The 23814-nt window shown below is 43.7% G+C and overlaps 3 protein-coding genes and 1 non-coding gene across 5 annotated transcripts; 3 read left to right on the top strand and 1 right to left on the bottom strand.

Annotated features, from left to right (window-relative positions):
• Nucleotides 1-93: 93 nt before the first annotated feature.
• Nucleotides 94-5544, bottom strand: hmox2b (heme oxygenase 2b). Of its 2 annotated transcripts, XM_076752984.1 has the most exons (7): nt 5456-5527; nt 4821-4921; nt 4019-4135; nt 3811-3928; nt 3147-3638; nt 2603-2726; nt 94-2468 (listed from the first exon to the last, which is right to left on the bottom strand). In XM_076752984.1, the coding sequence occupies exons 3-7, from the start codon at nt 4099-4101 to the stop codon at nt 2341-2343; spliced, it is 945 nt and encodes a 314-aa protein (XP_076609099.1). In that variant the 5' UTR covers nt 4102-4135; nt 4821-4921; nt 5456-5527; the 3' UTR covers nt 94-2340. The 2 variants fall into 2 exon arrangements, with proteins under 2 accessions (XP_076609099.1, XP_076609100.1); XM_076752985.1 differs by lacking the exon at nt 4821-4921 and having other exon boundaries at nt 5456-5544.
• A 3729-nt stretch (nt 5545-9273) lies between these two features.
• Nucleotides 9274-15408, top strand: tedc2 (tubulin epsilon and delta complex 2). The gene is made up of 9 exons (XM_076751633.1): nt 9274-9587; nt 10733-10791; nt 11143-11743; nt 11836-11889; nt 11985-12063; nt 12303-12447; nt 13248-13319; nt 14147-14340; nt 14435-15408. The coding sequence occupies exons 1-9, from the start codon at nt 9484-9486 to the stop codon at nt 14582-14584; spliced, it is 1458 nt and encodes a 485-aa protein (XP_076607748.1). The 5' UTR covers nt 9274-9483; the 3' UTR covers nt 14585-15408.
• On the top strand, nt 9998-10071 carry trnat-agu (transfer RNA threonine (anticodon AGU)). The gene has a single exon. It is a non-coding gene; the product is annotated as a tRNA-Thr (tRNA).
• A 3174-nt stretch (nt 15409-18582) lies between the features above and the next one.
• On the top strand, nt 18583-22205 carry LOC143334477 (uncharacterized). Its single transcript, XM_076753298.1, has one exon. It carries the CDS (start codon nt 18856-18858, stop codon nt 19243-19245), a length of 390 nt encoding a protein of 129 aa, XP_076609413.1. The 5' UTR covers nt 18583-18855; the 3' UTR covers nt 19246-22205.
• Nucleotides 22206-23814: the final 1609 nt, after the last annotated feature.

Here is a 23814-nt window from a genome sequence, read left to right as displayed (position 1 = left end):
TTACAGTCCCTCTGCTAATGGGTTTGAAACTAATAAAAGTATGCATTAAAGATAATGCTCTATTTCCATTTTTGTCGTGATTAAAGACACCAGTCCAAATGGATCACTTTTATTTCTTCATGAGCAGGAAAACAATCCATGTCATTATAGGCAGCACAACATACTCCTGGATCTTCACTCTCACACAACGACAGTGTTCTAGTCAGTCAATAATAAAGCTTTGTTCAGTTAAATACACACAGGTATTAAGAGCAGAGTTAAAGAAGAGAATTCAAAGACAACATGAATTAGTCATGCATCCCACTCTGACACAAGGTTTTAATGGATAACCAAAACTACCTGAACTCCTGAGATTCAAGTATAGTTCCCTTCATTACGTCCAAAACTACTGAGGCATTCTGATACCTCAAACTAGCATCAAAAACATGAAATAACACATGGACACTGAACTGCAGGAGTATATTAGGGCAGTCTCTGTATTAGTCCTCCATACGCAGTGCATTGTATTGCCATCTGACTGCAACATGAACCTGAGACTCTCAGACACAAAACAAATCATCACTTTCGTCGTCGTGTCGCGTCATGGAACAGCTGCACGACAGAGCCGTTATCCTGAATGAGCTTTGCGTGTGGAGGAATACTGTACATCCACTTATGTGTGAATGTGTTGTGCAAATATAAACAGCACAGGAACCCGGTTGCTGTTGTCAGCAGGTTTCCTTTGGTACTCTGTGTCCAACAAATCCAAGCGAAGGACAAAAACACAACTGCTTGGAAAGATTAAGCAAAGTGGATAAAACGTAATTACTATGTCAGGATCAATATTAAACCTCAATCGCAGAACAGTGCAATTCCACTGCATACAATACACAATGGCACAAAATATTCCTCCTTAGGTATTGTTGAAAAATAAAAAGTTATGCACCACCGGGAAAGGTTTTCCCACAGTAAAGCATGGACAGCATGAGAGTTTAGTGATGATGCACGCTTGTATATCCATAATAAATGGATACATAAACAAGAGCTGAGCTGCTGAAGGACCTACCTCTAAGTACCTAACCTGAAGTACTTCATAATAAACCATAATACTCATTTCTCATCTATTATTACAAAAAGACCATTTCCTTTTCAAACAGCTCACCTCTGATAACATCTTTGTCCTAATATAGGCTCCTGTGGCAGGTAAAACTGAATCAGCAATGGCTCATTCATCTTGGATTATTCAGCTATGCATTTAAATTGACAACAGGCAGTTTGTTTTTGTTTTTTTCAGACATACAAGATGCTCTATCGCATCATTCAGAAACAGAGAAGTATTACATCTGAACATGCATCAGTAGAGATTTAAATATTCTGTATATCGCTATATTCACTAGTATCTGAAAGATGTTTATTAATCATACACTTGTCAAAGTGTAGGTGTGCTCTATTTTGACGGGACAGAAAAAAGCTTTTGACTCACCTGTCTCACACTGTCTGACCTTTTAGAAGCATTTGAGGTCATGCTTGACTCATGAAATCTGACAATGGATTTAAAAAAAACAACCTAACTGTGTTTTCACATTATGTTTTGACGCTGCATTAATTGTCTGGAAGAAAAATACAGTATATGGAGACATTTTACAAGTTTACAGTTTACAAATGAACCGTCTCTGGTCAAATTAAGATCTTTGAATACAAACATGCAAAAGGCCTCACTTAAAAACCAACACAGCAGTCTGCCCAGCAAAAACCTACTGTGCTAGGATACTCATGCGTAATGTGCATAGTATGTTTTAGCTCACCATGACTTCATTTTGATAATCCATTCATCATTATTAATTATCACTGTATAACCAATTGGAGTTTATACATGGGCATCCTCTACTTCCCCAACCTCTGTCGATCCGGCAGTTTAACTTCACAACAAATTAGCCATTGACTGTGTGTCCTTCCATGACAAAATCAGCAAACGGCTACAGAAAGTCTTGAAATACTACCAAACACACTGGAACATGGACACAGGATGGAGGGATGTGTAGGAGGTAGCAAAATAAAAAGGCAGGAGGAGAAAATCTAACGAGGTGTAGCTTGACGGATGGATGATACTGATGTCCTGATGGTCCTATAGATCATTTCACTGGAATTCCATTGATAACAAACAGATCCAAGTTTATTTCCAGTCGGTGAAGCTTATTAGCTAACATGAAACATGAAATAAACTTGGAGCTATTTAGAATGCTTGTATCAAACTATGAAATGATCCGCAGTTTGAGGGAATTTTTTTCCTTACTGTCCTTCCTTCTACGCTTCTCCCCCCCCCCTCTCTCACAGCAGCAGAGTGGCAGGGTGACGGCAGGATCACATCAGATACCACGCAGCCAATCCAGCCAGAGCAGCAAACCAAGTAGCAAACAGGACCTGTCCTGTTGGGTGTCGCAGTACGGCCATGGCGAGCTGACAGGCGTATGCCATTCCACCCGACGCCGCTGTGCCGCACAGGGAGCATGAAAAGCAGGAAACAAACTTACATTCTCGCCATAACTTTATTTAAAAAGGTTTATGTTATTTCTATATTATATGCAGTAGCACTATCCTAACAGAGAGCAGTATAAAAGCATACCCATTTTGGTGGCATAGTAGGGACACTTGCTGATGTCTCCACCCATTGCTCCATGGACGGGCATGCCAGCATCTAAAACATCCTCCTGGATGGTTTTACCGATCTCCTCCAACTCCTCGAACACCTGCCAGCACAAACGTGGAGTATGTAAGGTTATCAAGCTTGTGGCGTACGAGATATTCTAGAGATCAACAACCAGATTTTCTGAATGTCTGTTTGGGCTAATCCAGCAAAGCAAACACCCAACAGTCCTGATACAGGATGTATAACACTGCCCACAACCGCAATAGATCCCTGTAAATCCTACACATTGGAGTTTTAAGGGAAAATCTGACATGGAAGTCTCAATAAAAACCCATTTCAAATGTCACTTGATCAGAATAACATCAGATGATGACAGTGCCTTCAGTAATAAACACAATACCTTCAATCTGTGTCAAAAATGTTCAAAACGGTCACAAAAGGCACAGAAATGATGCTTCACCACCACCACCATGGAACAGATTCTTCTCTCTACCTCTGGTCCTTCTCCCTGGCCTCTTACCTCCATGTTGAACTGGAAGGCCTTGACAGCCTCATCAACCAGCCTTTTCTTTATTTCCATGTCCAGTTCCAGCTCGTTCATGCGACTGCGGTACAGCTGCTTGAATGACTTGGCACTATGGATGGCATCAAACTGATAGAATTCCAGGCCCTCCCCTGTGGGCGGCAGCTTCATGGCTCTCTGCGCCACCTTCCTCAGCACCTGGCCCCCGGACAGGTCCCCCATGTAGCGGGTGTAGGCGTGGGCCACCAGCAGCACTGGGTCCTCCTGCCCTACTTGATGAATGCGGTCCACATAGCCTTGGGTGGCCTGGGAGCAGCTGACTTTGCTCTGCCAGTCAGGACCGTAAAAGTACTCAAGGTCACGGGCCAGAGCTTCGTGGCGGTGCAGCTCTGCGGGAAAATATAGAGGGGCAAAGTGGGGGTGGTCTTTGTTCCTTTCAATCTCCTCCTCCATGGCTGTGTAAGTATAGTAGAGTGCCACAGCACCAAGCTGGGGAAGCAAGAAGGGAAAGTTAGAAGGTAATTGTTTGTCTCCTCTTTCCATTTTTCTTTCCTTCTTTTTTCCACACTCATATTACATGTATTTACTCATCTCATTCGTTTACTAAAGTACTCTATAACTTCAAAATGTGAAAGTTTCCCCTGACTTTCTTCAGGCTAACCTTGAAGAGCTCTTTGCGGATGCGTCCCCTGAGGAAATCTTTCACAAACTGGGTGTTCTCAGCCTTCTCGTGAACCTCCTTGGTCCCTGCTGCCAGCATCTCAGACAGATCCTCTGGACTGGGAAAAGAAAAAATTGGAGGTACAGTATAATGTTCATGATAATGATGATGATGATGATGATTGTTACAATACTGGTGGGAGATTTACCTGAGGGCATCTTCTTTTTCCTCATATACAGGACTTGCTCCATTGGACACGTTTGCTGATGTCTCCATTTTCTCTGCTGACATTAGTGGTGTGCTCCTGTCTGCCAGTTACTTCACCCTAGAATCAGTGAAAGACCTCAGAGTAGCATTATATTTACATTTAAATAATAGAGCATCAGGCAAATATAAGTTTCATCACACTGCACAAGTTATTGAACCTTGAAAAAAAAGTTAAGTTTGATGTTTAAATACAATGTTTACAGTTTTGATCAATCAAGGCATTTACAAGAGTAACTTGTGTCAGATTGCATGTTGTGTCCTAACGATGCCTACACACGCTGCTGCTGTCCAAAAGTGTCACTCAACCAACATTGCACAACTACTTTTTTAGTCTAAACAACAGGCAACAACAACATCAGGCTGCAGTCTTCCCTGTGGTTCTGGAGGTCTGTACAGCTGCACATGTGTTGTACTCAACACAAACAATAACAAACAATAACAACAGTAACAACACACAGGGGCAACATATCCTATTCATTCCATGAAGAAGTACATGTTATCCAGAGTCAAAGAGAAAGGACACCCAGCATAATGTAGACCAAACACAATCACACTAAATTCTCTATTACCCTCATCAGGTCCATACTCAGCAAATTGAGGCAGTTACCAATATTACATGTATTTTAGCTGCATAATTGTCCTTTAAAGTTCCCTTTGGATGTTAAGGTAATTCAGTGCTTCTAGCCACAAATAACATTCAGACAAGGAATGTACATTCAGTGACAGTATGTATGAACCCTTACCCAAGAGGCAGCACAGGTCTGTTGTCCCTGAGATGACAGTCAAAGAAAAGACACCTTCTCTCAGTTAATTCCGCTGCTTTGAGACTTTGACCTTATTTACTCTGAGAGAGAGACAGGGCAATGTCAGAGCGAGAGCTGATACAGTCTGGCAGGGGCTGGCTTGATTTACATGGGAATGACTGCTTTAAAGGCTTGAACTACATGAACACAACCAGACAAAAAGCAGCTCACACAACACGAAAACAGGCCTTCTGCCGTGTACCAGAAGTCTCAAACAATAACTAGTGGATGCAGCTAGCTAGTCTCAGAGACGAGTTGTTTAAGTGATTGAATTCAGTTCAGTTCCTCACTGTAATCAGAAATCACCTTTTAACGAGACACATATGAACGTGTTGCTTGCTACGCCTGACTGTGCGTCGTATTACTCGCTAGGAGCATCATTTTGTCAGCAACAGCTAACTTTACTGGATGACGCTAGCTAAGTTGGCTAACAGCTAGCTAGCGTTTCAACAAGCTAACAAACTTAAGATTGGACGAGCAGCGTTACATTACGTTGCAGGGTCAACGAGTTTATACACCCATTTAACTTATATTATCAGGTTAGAAGGCTTTGGTATCACATTGACATTACAAACCTTCACCCCACCAGTGTACAGAGGAGTCCGGTTAACTCCAACTGAGCCGGGAGACGGAACTGCTCGTCAAACTCCGCCTCCACCCGGCTGCTTACAGTCACGTGCTCCCACACAGGAAGTGCTGAGGACGCAGACTGGTAAAGTTGTAGTTTTCACTGCTGCTACTGCGAGGACTAGGACTACAACCATTACTGCCACTACTTCTAACAATAATAATTGTATTTATTGCAATACTGCCATAAAGTCGTGGAATTAAAATACATGGATTTCTTGTGCAAAATCCACATGGTGGTGACAGCTAAATGTGCAAGTTTGCAGGTAATATTATATTGGTGTGCTGTTATATTTTACTGACAATATCATGTCGCACATCACAAAGACCACATTACCAGGCTATAAAAGAATAACCACCAGATGGCATTCCAACCAAGCAAATACCATGATTTGGCAGGTTACTGTTTCATAGTGTGAATATTTATAATATTGTTGCTAATCTTGTATTTTAAGTGAAATTTTATTCTGAAAGTACACCAACTGTGTAATATTACTTAATTGTGTTTGTTTCATGCAGGATATGTTTCTGTTTATTCTCAGCTAAACTGATCCATTGTTCCTGAAAGTGAATTCATATTTTATTGTCTTTTTAATTGATAATATCACATAATTGTTGCAAGTGATTACTCAAATCTGGAAATCGGAAATTAACTATCCCTAATTTCTCCCCCACGTTATGTCTTGATCTCTGTTATAAAACAAATTACCCTTTGGCAATACACTGTGTTGCTCTCTTAGGACACACTGAACTGATTTCAAAGTCAAAATTCTTACATAACCATGTCAGTTTCATCATACAATTATCTCTGTTATGACAGTGTCTGTTGCAGTGTTGTTAAATCTGTTCTTATTTGGTGGAGTGTCAGTATGAAGTGACCCTTGGTCACAAGGTTTAAACCAACACCTTGTATTTTCTACATTGTTCATTTTTCATTGCTTTCAAAATTAAATTGGATCATTTTGCAGAAGCAAAGACCAAGAAAAAGACAAGATAAAGCCTTAAGATTGATGTATTAAAGTCCTCAGAACTGTAGAGTTAAGCTGAGGCATCTGGATCCACAACTTATCTCTTTAAAAGTAAAAATGAATGAATACATTGAATGCATGAAATTTGGAGAGCTGAAATGAGGCAGACCTGCGCCAGGGCACATAATTGTAATGGATAGTCCACTACCTTCACAGAGTGTACTGTGAACACAGTGGACAGAGCGTGCTGTGTAATTACAATGAGTGCTTCCAGATTAACAGGTGTTTGTCCTAAGAGGGTCCCGAACACGATCATCCAGAATCTTCCTGGTCTTTCCACAGTTAAACCGTAACATGTTGGTCTGTCCCTCTGAGACAAACAAAACAAGTTCATCTTGTTTACAACCTACTGTGGGGTGTTCTGCCAATTACAGGTCATAGTTTAGCAATGTTTTTGCAGGTGTTTTGTGTACATATGATTCATGCATGCTGTTCATGAATTATGTACAAGGTGTTTGTGTCCCTATGCAGATTTGCCCATCAGTTAAGTGTATGCAGCCTGCATGTGGGTTGTGTGTGTGTGTGTGTGTGTGTGTGTGTGTGTGTGTGTGTGTGTGTGTAAGCATGCCTGTGTGTACGTGCATATGGGGAAGAGAAGCTGTATGTGTGTGAATGTCAGAGCCTGATATTAGTCTGGCAACCGGCTGGAGTGTCAGATGCTTGGTTGACGGGGCAGCTGAGTGCACCCCCACCCCACCCCCGCACCCCTCCTGCTGCTGAACCACAGGAGGCTGGTGGGGGGGGGGGGGGGGGGTGAGCTAACAAGATGATTCACTTCCCTCCAACGGTGCCAGCAAGCTGTTACCATTACATTAACTTGCTTTAAGCAGTGCCTCTATGCCACTGATGCAGTTAAAAAAGAGAGGAGGGGTCTTTGGTCTTTAAACTCCAAAGCGGGGAGGATTGGCAATATACCCTGCTATTTTGTCCATTTATAGATGAGACCATGACAAAACAAAATATATATTTGACAAGCATGTTTCTTTGGCTCTGTTCTGCTGCCATATTGTTTTGTTTATCACTCAGTTCTGCTGAGGACCCCATATGTGACTGCTTGGACGGATTTCAAATCCTGCACAAAAACAATCACACAAACAATTCTCACGGGAGATTCAGCACGAGGTCCATTTCACCGTTTCATCTGGTGCTGTAGATCACATCATGGCAAAAAAGAAGCGTTCACATGAGGACGGAACCATCAGAACAGCACAGAAACCAAGACATTCAAAAAAGATAAGAACATAGAAAAACACAAAGAACCTGAAGACAAATGAAACATCACAATATCTATTTTACTACACATGACCATGGGTTAAAGAGTACAAAAACAAAGTAAAATAGACCAATGCTGCGTCGCATTGCGACAGCTGCTGGAATGCAGCATGGTTTAGGTTATTAGTTCCACCTGTGCTTTTCCTAATAGTCAGCATGTCTGCTGTGAAAGAGGTCTGATTCATTTGGGATCAATAAAGAAAATGTTTCTAACTGCCATTCCTGGATGTGTCATTTACTATGTATATTTGAGTCAACATTGTAATATTGTATCAGACATTTTCTTTATGCTTATTTACCTCCTATCGGACAGGGTGATGCCAGGTTTCAACATACATCAAACAAACTATATAGTAGCTCTTTGCAGTGTGACATTAATTATGGCTTTGTTCCATTTTGACTTACCAGTAATTCAGCATGCACATTACCAGGGATCTGGCACAGAGAAAACACAAAGCAGTGCCCTCCAGGTTTTCCTTCCAGGGGAGAAAATGTGATGCACTGCACTGATGGGTGCTTTCCCCGTGGAGAAAAGAAATAAAGTGCCATATAAGCTGCCTTTCATGCTAGAAAAGAAGTTCAACTCTACATGCCTAGAAATGGTTAAATAGTTAATGCCTGGGTTTGTTGCATTATAAATGCATCAGGGCTTTCTGTGCACTAATGCGCTGCACGCAGCCTGAGTCAGCCACTGTACTGAATGGCAGATGAACTGATGTGCACAACATGCTGGCTGCTGGCCTTTCTTCTGTGTATGAATTACTTTGCCTGAGTGTTTAGGCTTTGTTGAATAATGAGCAATGTTACATAAAGCAGCAAATCAACAACAAATTACCCCAGAGTCAGTCATATCCTTTCTCCGTTTCCGCTCCTTCACAAAAATTGTAATGACTGTCGCTGACGGGGAAGCAATTGTACAAAACTTTGATGCCAATGGGCCACTTGGGTACATAATTGGCCAACACAATTTAATGAATGTTGTTCTCACATTGATAAACCGTGCTCCTTGGAGTTATCATTTGCAAATGGCAATTCACCTCTTATGAGCCAAGTGCACCAGCAGGACCTGATTAATAAAAAGTGAAAGCAGTGTCTTCAGATTGATTTCTTTTTTTTTTCTCGTCCTTAAGTGCCCCCGGATTTGACAAATCATACAGCCTAAAATCTACATACGGTACACACACGGAAATTATGGTAAAAACTGAAGTTTTCACTGTAGCCCTGTTGTGGCAACACGTTGGAGCTGCGTCCCTGGTAGCTATTGTACTTCTCGCGAGAAGTGACAACTTGTGGATAAGAAGTCAGCTCCAAAGTTCTTCGTAGTGTTTAGCTAATTAAGTTGTAACAACTACAGTATTTATTTGATAACAAATGTTAAACGAGTGTCACGACGATACCCTCTTGAGCATTTGCACATTGCTTCGCGGGGACTTGTTTCAGCAAGAAAGGAGAAACGTGACTTCCGCATCCGTTAAGTGCGATTTCGCGGGTCAGCCCGAAACAGCTTGCGTTAAATCGTTTTTATGGAAAGATGTTCAACAACGAGGTATTCGGCATAATCGTACCGGATTGCTATTTTCTCTAAATGTCACTCAGCAGTTTAACAGTTGTTTCACCGTTTTCTGCGTGCGGAGCATTGAACTCACTCCAGTGCGACATCCAGACACAGTTTAACCATGTCTCTGCTGTCCTCGGTTGAGCAAGTTATCAAGTCATACAAAGCGGAACAAGCCAAGATTAATGGCAATATTCAGTACTACAGAGAAATACTACAGATCTTGTAAGTACCGTACATGTGTGTCATTACCCATACGGATTTTCACAATTTTACTTTTGTCGCTGTTTCGTTGCAAAATAAACTAATTGTAACTCAGTTTAAAACTACAAAATAGTGGTTTATATGCTGTTAGTACGTAAATTAAAGTATATGTGCATGCAAAATGCATAATAGATGTAGGTGTTCGATCTTACGTTCTCGTAGTTCCAGTTTGTGTCTCATGCATTTTACCTGTCGTGTAATCTGGGATTGAAGTTCTATGAAATGCTCACTTAGGTCACAGAGATCCGAAATAGGGATGGATTTCTGAATTCCTTTAGAAACAATTAAATAAAAAATAATTAAGTTTGGCTAGCACATCTGAAGGGTTGGGATCATACAACAGAGGTAAATGCGGCCACATGCCCTCATCTGGCGCTGTGGCTTAGTTGGTTAAAGCGCCTGTCTAGTAAACAGGAGATCCTGGGTTCGAATCCCAGCAGTGCCTTTTCTTGCACACGTTGATAGCATCGCCTCCCCCACACGAGGACAGACGCTTGCACATGTACGAGATGTACTGAGACAGATCCGTGGTTAACTGTAACTCTACAGATAAATTGGCAGCCCATAAATTATTGGTTGATATGTGTGTGTAATGCATGTCACTGTCTAAACGCATAACAAGTTGTACATAAATTTGCATAGTTCTATGCACCAGAGAGAAATTATGTTGCAACTTAACAATGTTGGTCACAGTTCTTTATTTACCGAATTTTCAGGATCTTTATTTAAAAAAAAAATGTTTGTCTTACATGTCTATGTCAAAAAATGAGTGCTGGTTGGTATATTGTTACATAAGATTTTAGAATTCTCACAAATTGATATCGGCCTTAAAGATCGACGCTCATCTGGTATGTGGTAAACTGTTTGTATTTATTGTAACGTTTAAATTTTATTAACATACATTCTGACAAAACAGCAGGTTTCACACATAATTATGACTTGAAATTTGCTTCTCAATACCAAAAGGCACCTTTCTTCATTTACTCTGCAGCACTTAGGTTGTGCAAATGTTATGTATTATTATATATTATTCTTTCCTAACTTTTTTCAATTGTGTGCCTTGTGGTTAATTTGAGTTTGTAGTCACGTGAAGTCTTTTCCCACAGAGCACCACAACCAAGCACTGACTTTGAGAGGTCGGACTCTACTGATGATGCTGCTACAGGTAGTAATAATAATAATAATAATAATAATAATAATAATAATAATAGTCTGTTTTACTGCACTGTATTTTTGTGTAAAAAGACATCACATCAAACATACGTGTGGTCGTGTGTAATGTTATGACTGCTCCTCATTTAGTCACACTTCTCTCTTTCAGGCCTCCTGGGTCCTTTTTTATCATAGTATTGAATGTTGTAAATGAAGTGGGAGTGTTCTGACATGCTTATGTGTGAACTACTCTGCTGCCATTCTGGCGTCCCTTGTAAAAGAGATCATGTATCTAAAGAGACTGTGAGGTTAAGTAAAGGTTAAATAGCAAAATAATTAAACTGTAACCACATGTTTGACACAGATACCTCACCAGCAGAGAAAGAAGATATAGAATTGCTTGAGCGAGCCCTGGAAAAAGCCCTCCGGGTCCGCACTGGTGCAGCGCCTTCTAAAAAAGACTCAAACAAACAATCTGCAACGCAAAAGGAACCAGGCGCTACAGGTGTCTCATCCAAACAGGGAGTGCAGGCATCTGCAGCTTCTAAAGGAATTCAGACCACCACCAGATCAACGTCTAAATCTGCCAGTCTGGACAGAAAAGAGCACAAAGGGCCTGGTGCGTCAGTATCCTCCGTAAAATCGTCAGCTAGCTACAATCGTGGACAGTGCAAAACCACAATTAGCAGTAACATAATCCAAAACTGCCCTGCCTCGTCGGCTGGGATTGTGCTTCACCAGACAGCGAGGAAAGCACAGCAGGCTGTCTCAGCGTCTGGCTCCCTTGATCCGGGTCAGTTACACACCGCAAACTTCCACTCTAAAAACAAGACCATCAGAAGCAGCGTGTTGAGTGGCGGTGACCTTGGCAAAGCTGCAGCGATCTCCATGCCTTCTTCAAATAACGCCGTGCCTGCTTCACATACAGAAGAGTCTGGAGCTCACAGTTTACCGCAACAGAAAGGGTATGTTTGTACGCGACTGGTCCATGAAGACGACCACACACACACTTTTCTTTGCTGCTGTGATCATTATGTTTGCCTTTGCTTCTTTGCAGGACGGCTTCTGATCAGGCAGCAAAATGGAAATCGCTAAGGAGAAAGCAAAACAGGTGGCCAAAATCAGTTCTAAGCAAATTTTCCAACAGATTCCACAGTTTCTTTCTGGACACTAAGGTTTCTGGGCATTTGTCTGTGCTATGTTCAGGTTATGGGACGAAGTCGCTGCTCTGCAGAGGAAACCTGAGCCTGGGAGGAGTCACTTCATGGAGAGAATGAGAGCTACGGTATCCTTCCTTTTTCTGATGAAGCTTGTCAAAGTGGGCCGGGAAGCCTCGGACAAGTTTTCCATGCTGTGTAATGTTGAGTTCGGAAATATACTCTAGTGTCGCAGCATAGTTAGAATTTCCCTGATTTCCAATCAGAGCCCGAGTTTCTGATCAAATTCGATTAACACGCATTGATTCCTTGAAGCGGTCTGATACCTAGCGCGTCACGCTTGACCTCATCTCTCTGACACCTCTAGTTCCCCAAGGATTGGCCGAGTGGCAGCCCAGACCAGACCAGGGCTCTGGTGGACAGACTGACTCACCGAGGCCATGACCTCATCCAGCAGTGCCAGACAAAAGAGCTTCTGGCCAAACAGAGTCCAGAAGCAGCCGCAGAGCTGGGTAACAGACAGAATAACACATGCCAACACACAAAATTAGCGAGTGGCGGAATTGGAGAAATTGAGAGATTGATGACACAAGTGTGTGGGTGAGAAAATGATTATTTGAGGAGAAACTGCACAGGGAGTTGGCAGGGAGTGACTTTCTGAGAGCTATTTAGACTCGTATATCAGCGTTGAGCCTCTCCTCTGCCAATCAAAATCCTTATCTTATAATAAGGCATTTTCTCATATGAACTACGGACAATATCCAGAGACATGTCCAGACTTTGTCCACAGTTGTCCTTTCACACATGTAGCACACAACAAGATTGCGGGTGTCAGACACATTCCCACCTAGTGGTAATACTCTGTTTGGTTTAGACGAGGGGTGTCGCCTGGGTAAAGCGTGCAGGAAGAGGTAAAGAATGAGTGATATGAACTGTACATGTATTTGTAATGTCACCAAAGGAGTCGAAAGCAATATACAGACAAGCAGAAGACAGTACGAAGCAGCTACGCTCGGCCAGGGCTCGGTCAGACATTGCATGGACTTTGTACCTGGCAGCTGGCAGGGTAGCATCTGTTTAATGTCTGGGTCTGATTCAGATTTGTATTCTCATGTACTGCTCCCCTGGGTAATGTCTACATCGTTTAGTAGTGAATGTTTGAAAGGGGGTCTGCTCTCTACCCTGGATTGAGCAGTGACTGCCAACATGAGACTAATTAACACATTGCAGTGACAACAAACAACTCCACTATCTTCTGCAGTAATGTTGCAGTGAAATTCTTTTTTTGTTGTTGTTGTATATTTTTGAACAGGTGGTGAGACACTTGAAAGGTTGCACATGACAGCAGCAGAGCTCCAGAAGTTTGCGGGCCAAGTGAAACAAGGTAGGGAAATAATCCCGTTTCACCGTATAGCACCACATAACACACCTCTTCAGGCGATGCCCTCCCTCCTAAGAGAATCACATGTCAGCCTGACTTGCATATAAAGAGGATGTTAAGGGGGACATCATGACCCCTTTGACTCTGATTACTTAACGGTGTGTCAGGGTATCGCTCACGCTGTACCTACAGTATGTAACATGGCATCGTTTTCATTGCCTCCTGTGATGCAGTTATAATGAGGCTGAAGACCTTCGGTTCACACCACTCAAACAGCCGTATCACCTTCAGGGAGGGAGCTTTCTTTATGCTCACCAGCTATAGATCCGGTGCAGCACAGGTATTTCGCTAATGCCAGAGAGAGAGAGAGAGAGAGGGAAGTTTCCAGTAATTTTGAACTCCCTGTTTAGCTCACCCACCTCCAGTTGGTGTTGTAACCATATGCATCCAATCTAGCACCTCACATCCACAGCTCGGTGTTTTATTTCGGGGCGTTTTATTTTCCAGAGAGGGCTTTATCGTTTATTGCATTTTAACAGCATTTGAAAAATGATGGCGATGAATGTAGCGTGCTAACGAGCTAATGCAGCCTCTCCGTCTTGGCATATGGAAAATGAAAACAGAGCCGCAGTGAAACCTCAGTGCCAGATCAGTACTTTCCTTGGCCCCGACAGATCCCCCTCCCTGTGACGGTGGGGTTTTAAAGCCGTCTATCCTGACGTGGCTAGGCAAGGGCCTAGCTATTTAAAGCTGAGGCAGCAGAGCAGAAAAACGTTTTAGGGTACGGTTGCTCACGCTCACGCTCTAAAAATAACTATATTTTCCGTCAGAGTGGGAAGTATGGGATCGATGGAGGCCAGAGGGAGGTTGTCTTTGCCCCACTGGGGCAAATGGTGTGTGGGGAGATGGGATGATCGCACCCCTACCCCCGACTATAACCTATACCACAGAGGCAGACCTCCGAGAGCTGGAGAAGCTGAGGATGAGGGTGGCAATGCTGGAGCAGGAGAATTACCTTGAGCAGGTAAAGGTATCACGCTTTAATCACCAGATAAAATGACTGACTGTGTGTACTACTAATAAATAATGTGCTGACAGTCTCTCCTTCTACGTTTCAGGCTCTGTTTGATGCTCTGTCCCCACACCTTTCGTCTATAGTGGCTGGGCCCGGATGTCCCAACGCCAGTGTGCTGAGAGACGTGTACTCTCTGCTGTGTGAAGGAGGGCAGCGTTTCCCTGCTATGGTCCTGGACTCTGAGCCTGACTGACTGCAGAGCATATTGCAGTGATTGACCAGTTTATAAAGCACTCTGTTCACCTCCATTTGCACACATTAGAACCTCCTCTCAGTGTAATGCAATTAAATACAACACCAGTGGAATCACACCACTCTGATACTGTTACATTATGAAGGATTGATTGGAGGGCTGCTTTAGAATGAGCAGGTTTACCTAATAAAGTGGTAACTCAGTGTATATTGTCTTTAAAATTAGGAATCAAAGGGATTATTATTTTTTATTTTTAGTGTGTTGTGACTGTATTCAGTGTCTGATGCCATGTAAGAACTTAGTTAGCTGTGTTATGTTAGTTATGAGCTGTGATTGTTTGTCATTTTTCTTCTTTTTTGTGTTTTGGACTGTGAAGTGCTGTCACAATTTATCACTGTCCTGTGAAGATCATTTATCTTCAAAAACAACTTTGTATGTGCTAGTAAAAGCCTGTTTTCAGCCATTCTCAGATAACCCAGTGGGGTTTTTGAGCTGGTTTTATTTCGCTGTAGAAATAGAAAAATGTTCTCAACCTGTAAAAGAACACTTCATGATGCCATGACTTCAGTTTCAGTTTTTCTCAAATACTGAAAATCACCACGACCCATGGATTTTACTGGATAGCAACGATTTACAAATGTTGACATCAGTCTGTATAAATCTATCACATTTATCATGTGTTATCAGCATGTGGCAAATAGATTTCATGGTCTGGATATTTGTAAATCCAGCTGGGCCTCTCATAAATATTTCACTTTGAACATCTTAGGTTTTCATTTTCTAATGGTTGAGTGCTTTTTTGATATTAAAATTAGATTTTAATTAAAAATTGTGTTGTTTAATTGTGCTTTTGTACTAGAAGAATGAGTAACAGAAAACCGTAACCTGCAGTCAGTGATAAGGCTCTTCTAACGCTGACTGCACCAGCAGGTGGCACTCTGCTCACAGAAGTGACCAGTGAACATACGAGCAGGTGACTCATCGCTTGTTTTATTACTTCTGTCGCATCAAAAGCTGTCAGTCATCAGTTGGATTCAGTGACTCACGTGAAAATACGACTAGTTTTGATGAGATACAAACAAGTGATGGTTTGTAGTCAGTGTGCTGCCTGACTGTCGGCCTGCTGCTCTGTGGAACAATGGAGGTGTTTCATTTTATTTTAATCCCGTCTTTCACTGAAAGCAGCAGGGACGCCGTGACTTCAAGCTCATTCTCCATGTGTTCCAGTTTCGTCCTACTGTCTGGCATATCAGGGTTTGTCCTGAGCTCACAGTGTGTATGATTGTGCTTGTTAGCTTTAAGATGGACCTGCAGCAAGCAATGAAACAAGGGAACCCCCACTCTCAACCACAGTGTTTCTCCATATGCTGTGTGTGACTTCTGTGCTGGACTTCTGAATCTAGTATTCACTGAAGTATAGGTAGCACATACAGGGCTGATACTATGTCCCCCTGATCTGAGAAAACTGGTCGTCTTTGGTTTTGCCCGCCACAAATGTGGGATGAGGGTGTTTGTGACATGCAGGAGGGCTTTGAGAGGCCGAAAAGGCTCGTGCCCACAGATGACGCGTGGATGGCAAGGGCTATGCCAGACTGGGCGACAGGTGGCGCTGGGTTCACACAGCAGGACGTGGGTGTTTGATCCCTGCTGCACCAACCCTCAACGCAGGGACATGCATACCCAAAGCTGGCTGAGTCACAAAGACGATGCGCTTGGGGGTCTGGCTCTCTCTGTGCTTCAAGCTGGAAATGGCAAGTTTCCCTGAGGAGAGGAATAAAAAGATTAGAAAAGGGAGCGCAATATTTCAGCTTCACGTTGACTGCTCTCCCATGTCTGAAACAGCAGGGACAAAATGAATAAAGCAACTCCTGGCTTAAATCAGATATCCACTCACAAATGTTCACAACATCTCCGTTTTCCAGCACCAGAAGTGTCTCACCACTCATGGATTGCAGCCAAGTCATCTGTAGGGGATTGTAGCAAAGTGCTGCAGGCCTCTGGTCCGCCCATACAGTCTTGGATCAGTGTGTGTGAAGGGAGTAAAGGAGGAGGCAGGGTAGCATCCTCGAGATCACGTCAACACTACACACAGGTCCCAGAGGGAGTGGCGCCTACGCAGCTCAGCCTTCCTGTGACCTGCATACATCAGCTGCTGCCTGGCTCAGGCTGTCACCAGCAGAGCTCCTCCACTCCCACCACCATGGCCTGGCCCTGCCCAGGTTACCCATGTCTCACGCCTTTGTCCCCCGTTTCTCACGCCTCTTTTTGTCACAGAATGGATCCGAGGCAACTTTACTTTCCACGGAAGAAGCTTCATTTTCTTTCCCATGTCACACACACTCTCGCACAGAGAGGGACAGAGCTGAATAGTCTTTTCTTTGTCCTACACATTCCTTCCTACTTGTTCACTGTTTTCACCCTTTTTTGTTTTCACTTTTTCTTAGCCCGAGTCCACTGCAGTGCAGGAGTCCAAGTACAAATCCACAGAAACCGAGCAGTGCGACCAAGAATCCACTTCTCTCCTTCAAATGCCTTCAAATTGAACATCTCTTTTCTCTTCACCCCTCCCCTCACAAACACATTCCTCACCTCCCCTCTTGTTTTCCTCGTTTGCCCATCTACAGCTCTACTGCCGATTGAGCTACGGAGGGATAGTCAAATTAGCGTGGTCACCGTTTCGATTGCATTAGGGTTTATTTGATTCCCCCCCACAATTCAGCCACTCTGAGCCAGCTTCCTCTGTCAAGTTTGATTTTTCCTCCAAAAATCCAATAATTTGTGCCTTATGGGCATTAAAGAGCATGGATCCTGTGATGTAATTATGAGGAGCAACCCTGTCATTAAGATGAAGCCATGCTGGGGTTGTACAAATGCATGGAGTTGCTTTTAAAACCCATAATTAAATCTGAATGGTTGCTGCTCACCTACATCTCTGCTCTTTAGATACTCAAGATGTCATGGACTATAGTTTTTATGACAGCAGAGTGTCAAGAGATTACTTTTTAGACCTATAAGCTTTCATGCATATCAAAGAAGCCATCACTCACGAACATCACCAACTGTACTTCAAAGCACTGTTTGCACCATAGTGGCAGGTAATGGTACATTGAAATTCTAAAGCCATTCAGCAACAAACCAGTAATGCCTGAAGATAAAAACATTCAGCTGTGTCCACACGTTCATCCTTCCCTAACGTGGAGGAGTGAAATTAGCAAGTTTAGGACAAGAGAGCTGTCTGGATTGATTTTCTTTTCATGGCGGGTGAGCGTACTGAGGGATTAACTACTAGGAGGTTGCCTTCCATTCAGAATAGACTGGCACCAGCAGTGTGTGTGTGTGGGTGGGAAGGGAGTGGGGGCCGCCTGTGTTTTTCACGAGTGTGTCTTCTGTCACGTGTGGGCATGCTCATTACTGTATTCGCACTTTAACTATAGAGGCACTGTATATTTCCTGTCCTCCTACAAATCAGTGTCATGCACATGAAAAGGAGGAGCGTGTGGTTGGTTGTGGGACTTCCGTGTGTTGTTGGATGGAGGGGCGCAGTTGGAACGCCGTTACTGTTTAATTGCCATATGGCGGTGACACATCTGTGCTGTTGCAGCAAAGGGTGATATCAAGGCTATCGAGTACATGGAAAAACTCGCTTTCCAATCTGAAATGATGAGGGATTCCCCTTTCTCCCCTGATTTCCAGTCAGCACAAGGCTTCTGTATTCCCCAAGGGATGCTTTTGTGCTGCAGGAAAAAAAAAAAAAAGACTGCAATTGAGAGGCAGTGATGGGGAGATGAAGAAAAGAGGGAGCAGTTAACTCTTCTCCCTTCCCCCTTCCTGTGCTTCGTCAACCCCTATTCTCCCTGCTTCAGTGTTTGACGTCACACCGAAGGAGACCAATCAGAGCGCTTGGACATCCCCGTTTATCTTCCTTAGCTCCTCCCCTTCCCATGGTCCCTTATATATCCCCTGCCACTACATTCAGCAGAGTGTACAATGTGCTGCCACAGAGCCAGCAGGCAGTGTACAGAGAAACAGCCAGACAGGGAGGGAGAGGAGGGGAAAGTGTGAGTGGATTTCAGCGCTGACTTAGAAGCCTTCATCTGACACGCTCCAGCCATTCCTGCTCCAGTCATTTCTCCGGTCTCATATAGACCTCCTTCTCCTTCCTCTGTTTTTCTGCCTTTCTCTATTTCTCTCTGTTTCTTCAGGCTACGAACGGGATCCAAGAGGCCAACGCTGCAGCCCGGCTTCAGGATCCACCAGCCCTCACCATCAGGATGGGCTGTACAACGGGCCACCTGGCTTGCCAAACCCAGCCTCAGACCACCTCGGGGCAGGAGGTTCAGTCCCTGGAGGCTGGTGGTGCCAAGGTGCCTGAGGTGCTCTCCTCTCTGGAGCGTCTGTCGCAGGCCACCGGAGGCATGGAGAAGTCCTGGTACCGCTGCATTTTCCCCTTTGGAATCATCTCTTTGGTGATAGGTGTAGCAGGAACAGGTGTGACCTACACCTATAATGACCTGCCTCAGACTAAAGTGGTGTCAGTGGTGCTACTTGTCATGGGTCTTTTGCTGTTGCTGATGGCCACTGCCTGTTGGACTGTCCACAAGAAGAAGAGAAGGAAAAAGAAAGAGGGTGGCTCGTTCACCTCTGAGCAGTGTCCCCTGTGAAGCACATGGGGAGAACAGTGATAGGACCTCGATAGCAGAGACATACCCGTGGCTGGGAGCTCAGAGGTTGGCTAAAGAAGCTGCCACTTCACCTCCTCTCAGCGCGTAAATCCCCTCTATTCTTTATCACAGAGTTTGGCTCAGTTCACACTTGGAGAGAACTTGGGCTGAGAAATCATAGAGTGGAAGGACGGATAGACGGGACACTGAGGATCTGTTTAGTCTGTAAGGTTTGGACCATTTTGGATTGGCAAGGAGGGATCGCCAATGCCTCACACATTCTTTTATCATCAGACAGCAGGTGTCCAGTGTCAAAACAACCTCAGAGGAGACACACAAATATGCATTGCATACTGCGTGCATATTTACATCGCCCTCGCAATCCTCACTCACATATGCACTAGGAGTAACAGAGGGAACTCGCGCAGACACCTAACACGCTATGCAGAGCTGCTGCTGGAGTCAATGCTGGCGTCACTAGACACGTCAGTGACAGCATTCTTCCTGCCAGGACAGGTGACTCTCCAAGAGGCCAGAAGTGGGCCAAAGACAGCAACCTGATACCCAGCTGAAAGAGCAGTTCACCCGCGTCAGCGGCCAGCGTCATTCACTCGTCCTGTGACACCGCAGCAATGTGTTGGGGGCTTTTTTTACGCAATGGGAGAGTGGAACTTGAGTCCAGCAGGATCTTACTGGCATCTGTGTGGACGATGAACTGGAGAGGGCAGAGGACCTGCTGGGGAAGTGGAAGGTGTTTGTGTGTGCTCAAATAAAAATTCTGGTGAACTGAGAGACTGCTGGACCTTGGACCTCACTACTAAGGAATAAAAGATTTGCACATATGACCATGTCCATGCCAAGCTAGAGAAACTTTTAGTAAAGCAGCAAACTCTGAAAGGCCTTTTGTAGCTTCAGCTTCACATTACAAAGGAGTGGGGCACTGACTTTCTGACTGACTGAGCGCCCTCCTGTCAATAAGCGAGCATTTACGCCCAGCCTAGTGTCTTTGTAGGGCACCTCAACTCCACAGGCCAGGATTATTGAAGGACACGGCCTGAGGGGACATGCCACTGCAGGGACACTTTGACTGATCTTGCTCCCCTATGGCCCCTCCCGCTTGGTGCCTTGAGCAAGCACTCATGGAAAAAGGCTCTGTTGCATTCCCCCGTTTCCATTTGAACCCCCGAGAATATCCCCCCTTGTTCTGTCTCTCTTTTGACCCCAACAGTACTGTCCTCATCCATCCCATATGCCGTCCTCCATCCTGCATCCCCAGTTTCTGACTTGATCCCACTCATTTCCCTCTTGTGATGTAGCCCAGGGGGACAGTTGTACAGTCTTTTGACACACATGTTAAGATTCACAAATACACTTAATTGTCCCATAGTACACAGATGGTTGACTTTATCTCTCTGTGCCAAAGAAAGAAGATTAAAGAATGTTGACTGAGAGTCCCTTTTGTCAGTCTGAAAATAGGGTACAAGGCTGTTCTCTAGTGAAAACGGATTGTTTGTTCTCTAAGTGGCTCTGGGGTTTCCCTTCCCTTTCCGACACTTTTTCTTTCAGAGAGAATGAGTGAATGTAGCTGCTTTTGGCTCCTCATCTGTGAATAGGTGCTTTCTGTTGGTGTGTAGTCTCACAGGATGAGACTCACAATGGCATTTTATTCTCGTCTTAAATATTCTCATTTCCGCCAATGAATGTAACATGGGATGGAAAACGCAAATCACAGAAGGAACACGCGCAATGTTCAGAATGTATAGAAATTAAAACGAGCATAGGCCTTGTGTCTCCATGTGAAGGACTGTCTAAGCACTCCTTTACCCTTGAAAACCATCATTGATCACTTTTGTATTGATTCTGGATACCAGATTAGTGAGGCTTGTTAGTGAGTAAAATGTGTCTATGCATCCAGAGGTAGCAGTTAACACAATGCCAAAGATTGTCCTGAAGGCCAGCTGGTCGATTACAAGGCTACATCTGCTGTCTGCTTCAATAGATTTGCAATGGATTAGTCTTTTCTCACACATTATTTGCAGCTCAGTGTGCATTTAGATATTCTGTTGGAAGCCCAACTCACAGGGAAGGAAGGGGAGAAGGGGGAAATGAGGTAATGGTGGAAGACAAAAGAACCTGGGAAGTCATTCCTTTCACTTTTATGTGGGAGTGAGGAACTGTCCCTGCACTTAGACTGGGATCAGCCATCCTCGACAGAGCAGTTTTATTCTTAGGGGATGCAATGCAGTGCGGGCAGTAGCAGTGAATATACCAACTTAACAGGAGTACAGTGAGTCTTCTTTGACACACAGATCTGTCTTTGCAAGCACCTACTGTACAGCCACGTCAGCCCTAAATTTCTTTCAAGGTGAACATCAGAGGAAATGCTCATAAAGAGTATTCATGAGTACTTTTTTTTTTTTTTTAGCACAGTGCAGTGGTATCCTCTGAAAAGTGAGACAAGAGAGAAGCGCCAGTATTACAAAATATCAGTCTGTGAATGTACACACGCTTTCACTCTGCCCTTAATTTTGACTTTTGTATCAACGCAATTTCCACATGTATTGCGCACATTTACTTTGTAGTACATTGTTCTTGCATAGTTGCATACTTGCTAATTTTCAAGCTGTATTGTGCCACTTTGTTGACTCTAAAAAGTGATGGCAGGTGACCAGAATTTGTTTGTTAGAGATGTGAAGTGATTTCCCTTCTGCCTTCAGAAAAACTAAGGGAAAACCTACCTCTCTCTGCTGCAGGGGAAATACTAGATGTCCCTCACCCAGCAGGCAGCCATGCTGTCTGCCTATGCTGTTTGTCACTCCAGTGAGTGACACAAAACATGTTTATTTGTGTGCCCTCCAATATTTGGTGCTGTATATACGACTATTTTATAATTCTACTGTATATTTCTACTTGTATGTACATTTGTTGTATATTGTTGTATTAAATAAATGTCATGTGAAAACTTTGGTCTGTGATGTTCTAGTTTGTGGCTTGAGGAGAAACTCCCGACGCATTTATTAATAGAAGTTTGTATTAAAGGTACTATGCAGGATTTCTCTAAAATTCATTTATACGCTCATACAAAAATAATCCCACTCAATCATCATTTATGTCCCACTAGAAGTGCATGGTGGTGTATTTATCTGCTGGGACCCTGCCCTCTGCCTGCATTTGCTTATTCTTGTTTTGTTTTGGTCGGGACGTTTCTGGGCTGCAACCTTTGGGCAGTGGGTGTGCAGCCCCCAGCCAATAACAGCACGCAGGTGAGGTCAGGACTTTAAAAAGCCAGACTGTAAGCAGAATGCATCCAAAAGGAGGCTACCACCATGACAGGCAAGGCTACAAAAACCATTAGAAACAATAACCCACAATTCCTCTATAGTATACCTTTAAACTGCTTCGCTCTGGGAGATTGTTCAGAGTCATCCAAAGAGTAGAGGCAATAAGCTCTTCCAACAGGCCTGGAAGATCCCCCAGACATCGCTAAAAATAAAGACCGATGGATAGTGAGGAGGCAGTAGACTAATTTGACTCTACTGTCAACATAGAGTGTAATTGTCACTGTACCGTTTGCATGTATCATAAAAACAAATGTGGTTGACGAGACCACCTGAGCTTCCCTTGTGCTTGAAATTTCAATGCTGTATATAGACACACTTCCATGTGCTAGAGATGTGTGGGATCCTTTGGTTGTTATGAAAACAGACTGGCCAGAATAAATGACACCCCCTACTGGCAAAATAATAAAGTAGGCAAAGTACGCTCACCATGGCAAGGATTTCTACATATTATTTGCAGACAGGTCTGTATATGTAAGACTGGCTGAACTGCTCAGCTCAGCAGGAGTTAGTGTGAACACATTGTGTTATTTATCATTCAGTGGTAACTGTGCTGAGAAACTGGGTGTGGAGGGAACAGTGTTTAGGTCTGGATAAAGGGTGGGGCGGCCAGCAGGGGCAAAGTGCAGATGGGGTGGAAGTGGTCAGTTGGATTGCTAGGGTCAGCACAGATTACAGGAAACCAGATGGGAGCAACTCATCCGCCTCTCAATCTCCAGGACTTGGCTTCAAACCCAAGCACTCAGCACTATTTTCCTTTTATCATACTTATTATACAAAACTGACATCAGTCTAAAATGCAAAGCCAGAAAAGATGAAACAGGCAGCACAACATGACGATATGAAGTGTGGATGTTGGTTCCAGCTGATAGCATTGTAGTAAGATGGAGTTGCATCAGCTTTAGATGTTATGACAGCTGTTTTGGAGACAGGTGTAGCTGGAAAACACACATGCCCGGTCAGACAGCAAAATTAAATCACAGGCGAAATGAAATTAAAATGCAATGTATTGTAATAGAAACAAATGTGATGAGAAGCTATTAGATCTAATCTCTCATACTTGAGTTTTTTCTATCCTCCGTGAATCGCCCTAACGATAGACGCCAGTCTTCTCTTAAATTTTTACGTCCTGTCCTTCTGTCTGAGATGTCAGTCAACACGTTTCAGTCCACAGGAGCTTTCTGCTCTGCGGCCATTAATTAATACCTTGTTGTATCGGGGCAGCTCTTCT

This window comes from Chaetodon auriga, chromosome 16 (assembly GCF_051107435.1).
Source record: "Chaetodon auriga isolate fChaAug3 chromosome 16, fChaAug3.hap1, whole genome shotgun sequence".
Classification (NCBI taxonomy): domain Eukaryota; kingdom Metazoa; phylum Chordata; class Actinopteri; order Chaetodontiformes; family Chaetodontidae; genus Chaetodon; species Chaetodon auriga.
Note: the sequence above shows the minus strand (reverse complement) of the source record. Positions and strands in the feature narration are given on the sequence as shown.

Excerpts from the sequence above, each read along its gene's own strand:
- hmox2b (XM_076752985.1), bottom strand. The coding sequence starts at position 4,101 with ATGTCAGCAGAGAAAATGGAGACATCAGCAAACGTGTCCAATGGAGCA. Across the intron at positions 3,639-3,810 it reads TCCGCAAAGAGCTCTTCAAG|CTTGGTGCTGTGGCACTCTA; the intron begins GTTAGCCTGAAG and ends TTGCTTCCCCAG. Across the intron at positions 2,469-2,602 it reads CTACTATGCCACCAAAATGG|CGGCGTCGGGTGGAATGGCA; the intron begins GTATGCTTTTAT and ends TGTGCGGCACAG.
- tedc2 (XM_076751633.1), top strand. The coding sequence starts at position 9,484 with ATGTCTCTGCTGTCCTCGGTTGAGCAAGTTATCAAGTCATACAAAGCG. Across the intron at positions 9,588-10,732 it reads AGAGAAATACTACAGATCTT|AGCACCACAACCAAGCACTG; the intron begins GTAAGTACCGTA and ends CTTTTCCCACAG. Across the intron at positions 11,890-11,984 it reads CTAAGGAGAAAGCAAAACAG|GTTATGGGACGAAGTCGCTG; the intron begins GTGGCCAAAATC and ends TGCTATGTTCAG.
- LOC143334477 (XM_076753298.1), top strand. The coding sequence starts at position 18,856 with ATGGGCTGTACAACGGGCCACCTGGCTTGCCAAACCCAGCCTCAGACC.